The 8963-nt window shown below is 63.0% G+C and overlaps 2 protein-coding genes and 1 non-coding gene across 6 annotated transcripts in view; 1 reads left to right on the forward strand and 2 right to left on the reverse strand.

Annotated features, from left to right (window-relative positions):
* DOT1L (DOT1 like histone lysine methyltransferase) overlaps positions 1 to 5187 on the forward strand; it is a 72960-nt gene extending 67773 nt beyond the window's left edge. The window contains exons 27-28 of one of the 3 annotated variants that reach the window (XM_077978915.1): positions 329 to 956; positions 2347 to 2576. In XM_077978915.1, coding sequence (XP_077835041.1) covers positions 329 to 921 — 593 coding nt within the window. In that variant the 3' untranslated portion in view covers positions 922 to 956; positions 2347 to 2576. Of the gene's footprint in view, positions 1 to 328 lie in introns of all 3 variants that reach the window. The other 2 variants (XM_077978913.1, XM_015122411.3) reach the window with 2 other exon arrangements.
* Positions 2565 to 8875, reverse strand: PLEKHJ1 (pleckstrin homology domain containing J1). Of its 2 annotated transcripts, none has more exon segments than NM_001376257.1 (6): positions 2565 to 3172; positions 6572 to 6635; positions 6724 to 6814; positions 8307 to 8373; positions 8469 to 8536; positions 8701 to 8875. In NM_001376257.1, coding segments are annotated over 6 exon segments (831 nt in total). In that variant the 5' UTR covers positions 8795 to 8875; the 3' UTR covers positions 2565 to 2725.
* MIR1227 (microRNA mir-1227) lies at positions 6636 to 6723 on the reverse strand. Its single transcript, NR_032304.1, has one exon. It is a non-coding gene; the product is annotated as a microRNA mir-1227 (primary transcript).
* Positions 8876 to 8963: the final 88 nt, after the last annotated feature.

An 8963-nucleotide genomic window follows, 5' to 3' on the forward strand; every position in this document is an offset into this window, starting at 1 on the left:
TTCTCCCGTGGAGGTCACCTGCTAAGTGTGGCCGCCCGGGCTCTGGAAGGCTCTGGGAGCTGGTGTTGGGTAAGAGCGAGTCCCCGCAGTTCCTGCCCAGACAGGGCGGAGAGGAGCCGCCGGGGGAGCGGCCTGGCCTTGGGGCTGCTTCGGGGCGGGCGGCCGGAGGGCGGGCCACCGCGAGCCTGCGAGCCGCTGTTCGCGCTTGGTGCCCGCACGCGCCCGGCGCCTCCGTTTCGCTTCCCTTTTTGTGAGCCTGCGGCTGCTTCTCTGCGCTTGCCTGGATGCTGCCGCCTGTTGAAGCTGCGTTTTTCTCTCCTGTTTGCAGGTGTCTTTAACCACGCGGTGCCTTCCGCCTCTGCTCATCCGTTTGGAGCCCGTGTCGGCCGCGGGGCTGCATGTGGCAGCGCCACGCTGGGCCCGAGCCCGCTGCAGGCGGCGGCCTCTTCCTTTCAGGCCCCGGCCTCGGTTGAGACCCGGCCGCCCCCTCCGCCTCCGCCTCCCCCGCTGCCCCCGCCTGCGCACCTGGGCCGGCCCCCCGCGGGGCCGCCTGTCCTCCACGCCCCGCCTCCACCTAACGCCGCCTTGCCTCCTCCCCCAACGCTGCTGGCCTCTAACCCTGAGCCCGCGCTTCTGCAGAGCCTCGCGTCCCTCCCGCCTAACCAAGCTTTCTTGCCCCCCACCTCTGCTGCCTCTCTGCCGCCTGCTAACGCCTCTTTGTCTATCAAGCTCACCTCCCTCCCGCACAAGGGCGCCCGCCCCTCCTTCACGGTGCACCACCAGCCCCTGCCCCGGCTGGCCCTGGCCCAGGCCGCGCCCGGGATCCCGCAGGCCAGCGCCACGGGGCCGTCCGCGGTGTGGGTGTCCCTCGGCATGCCGCCTCCCTATGCCGCGCACCTTTCGGGGGTTAAGCCGCGATAAAGACCTTGCTTAGCTAGCAGTGCGTATTGTGTAAGGTAAGGCCGGAGCCCCGCGCAGTGGCTCACTCCAGACACTGAACTGTCCTTCCTTTGGCAGAGAAGATGGCCACAGGGCTTGGCAGAAGTCCCGGGGGTCCTGAGAAGGGAAAAGGGAGAGAGCCAGGGAGACCAGGGAGATGGTCGCGCGAGAGGGACTGCGTGGAGTGGCCTGTGTTGAGTTCCAGCTGCCCACAGCTGGGTCCCTGTGGTGATGCCGCAGGACTGAGGTCAGCCCTGGGGGCAGCCGTGCCAGCCCCTGTGGGTGAGGCTCACGGGGTGCCAGGCCAGGGGGCTGGGGGCTCTAGCTCCTAGAGCGGCCTCCAGGGCTCCATCTGCACCAGGCGCAGGTCACTCATGACAGGTGGCATGGCTTGGTGCCGTTCTCCAGGCGCCCAGCGTGGAGCAGGCACAGTGCTGGCTGTAGAGGTCCTGGGGAGCCAGGGTGGCTGGCTGGATGCCTCTGGTCGGGCCTGTCTGGCCGGTGGCCTCGGATCCCCTCACAGGGAGCCAGTGAGGCCGCTGGTGCCCCGCCTGCCTGGGGGCTGATGGGTTCCTGGCGGGGTCGAGAGGCAAGCTCTGTGCCCTGTGTGTTGGGGCTCCTTTGCTAGACATGGCTGATGGCGGCCACACTGCTCTGTGGTTGTGGCCCACAGCCAGGGGGCTTTCAGCCACTCAGATGTCAGCACCGCATCGGGCAGGTTAGTGTAGATAGTGTCCACCTTTGAGACCAGGAGGAAGTTGGAGGCAGGAGTGGTTTTGATGATGTGAGGCCTTGAGGGACTGTCCTGTCCACTCCTCCCCTGAGAGTCTGTGGAGACTGTGGCCGCTGACCCAAGGGCAGTTGGCCACCCGTGCCCTCCAGGGACATGGTGTGCCCGGCAGCGCAGTGCGAAGGTGCCCTCTGCTCGTCCCTGGCCTTCTGCCTCGGCGGGGGGCCCTGGGACGCAGGCCTTCCTGGGCGAGTCCAAAGCCCACCGGGCAAGGAGAGGAGGACTGGGAGCCAGGAGCCAAGGCGGAGGCCGTGGCCGGGGCTGGTCGGCCAGGCGGGTCGGTGCGGGCACCTGTGGGCTGAACAAGCTATGCTGGGTCTCATAGGAGATGAGCTGCAGGTAGGGTGGCTTTAGCTGAACTCGGCTGTATGTCTCCTTTGGAGGAATGCCTGAGCTTGGCCTGCGTGTCCACGTGTCAGGCTCCCTGGGTCTGCCACGGGGCACGCCCATCATCTGTTGCGGTTAGAGGGAGCTGGCACCATGCCTGTCATGGTGCTGGCCCCAGGTGGCCTGTGTGCTCGTGGGAGGCCTCGGTCCCCAGCCTGGGTGAGTGTTGGGCTCCCCCAGACGCGATGGTAACCTCAGGTGGTCGCTCTTCCCACTGTGCTCTTCTGCAGGTAACTAGGATTTCTACCTCAACCGCGAGACCTATGCAAGGACGGTGTGGACCAACTCGCGCCCGTGGCATGGTGCCCACCGGCCTGCCGGGCTCCCACCCCTGGATGGCAGAGGCGAGGACGGACGGGAGCTCCACTGTGAATCGGCGGCGCACGCCGCAGGAGGCTGGGACTGGTCCAGTTTGTACTGTCGATAGTTTTAGATAAAGTATTTATCATTTTTTAAAAAGTATAAACAATTCTGACTTATTTTATTCCATCTAAGTGGTAAAAGGCAACCTATTGAGAAATATAAATATCTATATATGAGAGATCTATATAAAGACACGTGTCTGCAGGGCGGGCCCGCCAGCGGATTCGCCGACAGCCTGCCCCGGTGCTATCTCGTCCCCAGGCCCGCGCCTGCCTCCACCCGCTTGGTGCTGACTAGACGCTGACAACGCCGAACCCCGTTCTCAGAAACGCCGCCCGGCCAGCTCCCCCGACGCACTGCTCCCGTACCAAAGGCAGGCCCGTCGCCACCACATTCCTCGGAGGCCCCCGCCGCGGCCTGAGCCCCTTCCTGAGCCCCTGGCGCCTGCCCTGAGCTCTTCACCTTTACCCCGGCACTGTGAACCCTTAGACTGTTCACCCTCCGGGGCTTGGGTCGCGCCCTTGCACGAGAACGGGTCTGCGCGGTGGTGTAGCTGGCCGTGCTGTGCGATGGTGCTGTGAGGACGGCGCAGGCACGTTTAACAAGTGCATTTACTTTTGTATTTCTCGGCTGTCCGTGGCTCGCAGCGTGCCCTGCGATGTGGGGCAGGCCTGTGTGGGTCCGTCGGTGTTTCTGTACAGGAGAGAGTCACACTAATGAGTGGCAGTATTTTATAGAGATGTGATAAGAATTTATAAATTTCATAGATTTGACAGCTTTTATTTTTAGATGGTATAATGCACAGTGAAGAGGAAAAAAAAGCGAGGGGAAAAACCTTATTTATTCAAACAGTGCACAAAGTGGCCCCAGGGTCGGCCCCCACCCCAGACCCCGCAGTGGCAGCTCCCAGCAGCCCAGACAGAGCTGCCGGCGCCCCTGCCTGCCCCACATCCCCTTCTGTCAGGGTCACGCCTGGCACCCGTCCCGTGAAGCCTGTGGTGGCTCTCCCAGCTGCTGTGGGTGTGCTGGGGCCGGGGTGCACTGCTAAAGCCTGGCCTCTCTGGCCTTAGGCCCTGGGGTGATGTCGGCCCCCGACTCTGCAGCCTGGGGGGTGCCTGGGACTGGGTGTGGAAGGAGAGGCGCTGAGGCTGGGGTGTGGCAGGCAGGCAGGGCCACTCTGGTGCTTCGGGAGCCCTGCAGTCAGCCTGGGTTGTCTGGGGAGTGGTGGCTCTGTGCCCTCCCTGGAGGATGGGATCTTGGAGTCTGAGCTGCCCACACCTGACCCCGGGCTGTGTGGCACTCCCTGAGCTCACCTTCTCAAGTGCTTGCCCCTGTGAGGTGGCATCCGGGAGCCCCTTCCCCAGGGTGCCACAGATCCACCCTCCAGGTGTCAGCCCTGCGTTCCGGTTCCCAAGGGCAGGATGGACACACACCACGTCCCTACCACGTTTTCCTGCCGCGTGGCCTCCAGAGGGAGCCGAGGAGGAAAGGTTTCTGTGGTTGCTAGGTGGGCGAGTGCTGTGTGGGAGGGCCTGGAAGACCCCTGCTTGTGCCTGGTGGGGGTGCTGCCTCCCCCGGCCCCCAACAACCTCTCAGACCCGTCCCCCAATATAGTTGAGTTCTGAAGATGGTGCTCCAGACCTGTCCCTTAGGTGGCGCCCAGCGCCTTCCCCGCCCCGCGTTGGTGCTCTCAGCTCGAAGGTGCTGTGCCTCTGCCTGAGCCCCAAGCCCTGAGCCTGGCCTTCAGGATGGGCAGCCCGCTCCATGTCGCCATGGGCCCGATATGCTGCAGGGTTGATGGCAGAGAAGGCATGGAGTCCCTGGTCTAGAACAAGACACATTCTTTAAACACTGTATCACTTCTGCCTCCCTCTAGGGGACAGTGGCAGTCCGGGTGCCACCGCGGGTCCTGCAGACGGGCCACGCAGGGCTCCTGCCCACGCAGCCCATATCCACACACAGACGACCGTGTGTTCAGGGCGCGCACTGGGTCTCGGAGCCACTGGCCCAGGCAGAAGTCTCCTTGAGCCTCCTGGGTCACATGCGTGTCACATGCGTGTCGCCACACGTGAACTAGTGTGGTGCTGCCTGTGGACACTCTCCTGTTCTGAGCCCTGGACCCGTGTCCCTCTCGGGCACTCCCAGACTGAGTGGGGGTGTATGGCAGGTGGCGGGATGGCTGTGGAGCCTGGTGATCTTGGAGCCTGGTGCTGGCACCTGGTCTGAGTTTCCATGGGCAGCCGGCGGGGACCTGTGCTGCTGCTGCTGACTGTGGGCAGGCGGGCGGCGCCTGGGAGTGGCTCTTGCTCAGGAATCGATAGGAACCCTAATGACTAGGACACCCCCTCCTTGGCCCACGAGGTACACACGGTGACTTATTTAAGACTTCTCCCTTAATTTATCTGCCCCCAAGACGCGTCAGTCTGTTCAGTGGTCAGCAGGGGACCCCCCCGCCCGCCAGCTGACTGCCCTCGTCATCGGTGGTCACATCCTCCCCCCCCCACCCCCACCAACACAACACGCTGCTGGTCTGTGTCAGCCTTTGTAACATGCGGGAGGCTCTGCCGTGTCTTTCTGGTGAACTGTATTTGGATTGCGCGCATTGTCACGGTCCGCCCCCGGGCTGCGGGCGCCCCTCCCTCCGGGCACCCCTGCATTCTGCATCCCCACCTCTAGACGCTGTAATAAACAGACCGTTTTCACTTGGACCTGGTGTGAATGGCAGCCTTTCTTCTGGGTGGCATGAGGCATCTCCTGGCGGTGAGAGGCCCCGGCTAGTGTCATCGCTGAAGCAGGGGGAGTGGAGGGCCTAGGGGTGCTCCTAGCAGAAGCTACAGGGGCTGACAACAGGACACCCAGGCCTTGGGGAGGCTTATGACTGCACCAGGCCACAGGCAAACTGCCTTCCGACGAACAAAAAACCCGATCTGCAACCCCAGTGACATGAGCAAAGTCCTTTTCACCTCAGATGGACCAAAGCCAGCCAGCCCAGGCCCCGGCCACACACCGAGAGGACCCATGAATGCTAGAGGCGGGACCCCAGGTCGTCACAGGATTCCTGGTACCACACAGCAGCCCCGTTCTCCCCAGGCCTGTGTCCCAGCCTCCACCTGTCCTGGCTGGGGGTTCCAGCTCCCCCCTCAGTGCAGGGGGCCCAGCCCCTGCCTCTCAGGACCCCGAGCTTTACTTCCCTTGGGTGGGGGCTCCCCAGCTGCCCCTCCCTTCTCCTTCACTTCACCGCCACCCAGTGTGGAAAAGAGGTACCTTTATTTGAACACAAGCACCCTGACCCCAGGGCATCCAGTTCCCCAGGCGCACAACCAGGGCCCTCCTGTCTGCAGGAGAATTCACAGCTGGTGGGGGCTCGGCCCCCATGCCATTCACAGCTTTGGCTCTGTACATTCATCAGCAGGGGCAGGGCGCCACGCCACCAGCCCAGGGGCTCGCCAGGCCCCGGATGCACACAACTCAGGCGGGGCACCCGTGGGAGGGCGTGTATCCTGCAGCAGCACTTGGCACCAGGTGCCAGGCCAGTCAGGTGGGTCCCGGGGCCCCGGAGAGGGCAGCTTGCTGGGCAGTTTCACAAAATGCAGCCCCTGCCCACACCCAGCTGGCTTCAGGCTTTGGATGTCTCCAAACCAAAAACCTCCCACCGAAATCCAGGTGTGATGGCTGGGTGTGACGGCTCATGCCTGTGACCCCAGCGACTTGGGAAGCTGAGGCAAGGGGATCACGTGAGTCCAGAAGGTCAAGGTCACAGTGAGCTGTGGCACCACTGCACTCTAGCCTGGGCAACACAGTGAGACCTTGATCCAAAAACCAAAAACCAAACAAAATCCAGGCATGGCCAAGCGACTCATGGCCGGGCAGGGCCAGTCCTGTCCAGCTGCACGCCGACCGCCATGCCCTGCGCTCATGCCTGCAAGCCACTCAGCTGGAACCTGGCCTCCTCGGATATGCCGAACTGCTCCAGGGGGTCCTGTGGGGTGGACGGGTGGCCATTAGCCAGGGCCAGAGGACTGCCTCTGCCACCTGCAGCCCCACCCCAGCCACCTGCAGCCCCGCCCCAGCCCTCTGCAGCCCTGCACACACCTTGCCTGTCACCTTCCGGATTTCGTTCCTGTAGAAGACGAGGCTTCGCCGCATGAACTCGTAGCTGGGGAAGAGGATGGCACGGGGTCAGCTGCCTGCTCTGCATGGCTGCTGTGCCCACCCCAGCGGTGCCCACCACCGCCTGGCCCCACCTGGCCCGACGCAGAGCCTCCATCCACTCCTGACACTGCTCCTCGCTGCTGCACTCAAAGTGGTACTTCCTCTCAGGGTCCTCGATGAAGCCTGGGGAGGGAGCACCTGTGGTCGGTCCTGCCCAAAACCACAGGAGCAGCTTCCTCTTGCCACTGCCCAAAACTGTTCCTCCTCTGGCCCCCACAAAGATGTGTTCATGTCCTGAACCCCCAGAACCCATGAGTGTGGCCCTGTATGGAAATAGGGTCTTGGCAAATAAACTAGTTAAAATGAGGTTGTGGCCGGACACACTGGCTCACGCCTGTAATCCCAGCACTTTGAGAGGCCGAGGTGGGAGGATTGCTTGAGCTCAGGAGTTCGAGAGCAGCCTGGGTGACATAGCAAAATCCCCATCTCTACAAAAACAAAAATTAGCTGGGTGTGGTGGTGGGGCCTTGTAGGCCCAGCTACTCCGAAGTCAGAAGTGGGAGGATCACTTGAGCCAAGGGGGTTGAAGCTGCAGTGAGCTGTGATCACGCTACTGCACTCCAGCCTGGGAAACAAAAGATTCTGTCTCAAAAATAAAAAAAAAAAAAAGAGGGCCGGGTACAGTGGCTGGAGCCTGTAATCCCAGCACTTTGGGAGGCCAAGGCAGGAGGATCACCTGTCGTCAGGAGTTCGAGACCGGCCTGGCCAATATGGCAAAACGCCGTCTCTACTAAAAATACAAAAATTAGCTGAGCATGGTGGCGCACGCCTGTAATCCCAGCTACTTGGGAGGCTGGGGCAGGAGAATCGCTTGAACCCTGAAGGGGGAAGTTGCAGTGAGCCTAGATCACGCCACTGCACTCCAGCCTGGGCGAGAGAGCAAGACCCTGTCTCAAAAAATAAATAAATAATAAAGTAAAAAGCGGTTGTCAGGGTGGGCCCTAAATTCTGCTTGGCGTCTGTGTAGAAGGGGAAATGTGGGCACAGACGTGATGCAGGGACAAGGTGACACTTCCACAAACCAAGGAACCTGGAGGATGCTGGCCGCCACTAGGAACTGGGAGATTCCCTTCGGCCTCAGAAGGACCCAGCCCCACCAACACCTTCATCTAGGACTTCTGGCCTCCAGAACTGTATAGAATGTTTCTGATATCTAAGCCACCCGACCTGTGAAATTTTGACAGCCACTCTGGCAAACCAGCAGGGACTCCATTTTTCCCCGCAGAAGGGAATCTCTTAAGACCCAGGAGAACACCCCCCTCTCACTCCCCCTACCCCCACCTAATGCTAGACCCATGCTAGTTGTGGCAGTTGGGAAACGCTTTGGGTGGGGCTGGCCCAGCCTCTCTGTGAGTACAGCCTGGGCCCACAGGGAAGAAAGAGCAGAATCTGGAAGGAACCCAAGCTTAAGTGGACTTGGCAGGTGGGCGGGATGGTGCCCGCCAGGAGAACCTGACCTTGAGCTGCCCGTGGACAATGCATTCTTATGTCTGGGGAGGGTGGCGCCAGGCTGGGGACACAGAGGAGGCCTTGAGCGCCTGGGGAGGGGACAGTTGCAGCGTTGCTGGTGCCCCGGGCTGCGGGAGGCGCCGCTGGCTTCCCTAGCCCCACTCACTGATGGAGAAGGCGCCGGGCTCTTCCCGGATGACTCTGCACCGCTCCAGAAGCAGGGCTCCGACGGGCTGGAGGAGACACGGGCGCCGGGACGGAGCGGTGAGCACCCGGCCTCCGCGGGGCCCCAGCCTGGGATCCGCCCGCGCGCCCTCGACGCCCCTACCTCGGCCTCGTCTGTCCGGAAGTAGAAGAGGAAATTCACCACCAGCTTCACCAGCCGCCGCTTCAGCACTGCGGGCACAGCGCGCGCTCAGAGGCGCAGGCAGCCCCCGCCCGGACCCCGGCCTCCCGCACCCGGCGCCCCGACCCGGAATCCGGCCTCCGGCACCCGCGCCCGGACCGCGGCCCCAGCCTCCCGCCCCTGGCACTGTCCCGGTCTCCCGGGTCCCGCTCACCGCTGCCCTTCTTGGGGCCCCTCATGCCCAGCTCGGCCGCCATCTCGGCCGGCTGCCGGGACAGCGCCTGCAGCTCCTTCTCGTTGTACCGCATGGCTTCGCGGGGAACGGGAACCTGGACCGCGCCCTCCCGGCCGCCGTCCCCGTTCACGCCGGGGCCGGCGCCAAAAAGGTCTCAGGGCGCAGACACGGAAGCACCGCCGGGGCTAGTGCGCCTGCGCACTTTGGGCCGGCCATGCCGCCAGTCTCCAGTGCGTGGCGCT

This window comes from Macaca mulatta, chromosome 19 (genome assembly GCF_049350105.2).
Source record: "Macaca mulatta isolate MMU2019108-1 chromosome 19, T2T-MMU8v2.0, whole genome shotgun sequence".
Taxonomy (NCBI): Eukaryota; Metazoa; Chordata; class Mammalia; order Primates; family Cercopithecidae; genus Macaca; species Macaca mulatta.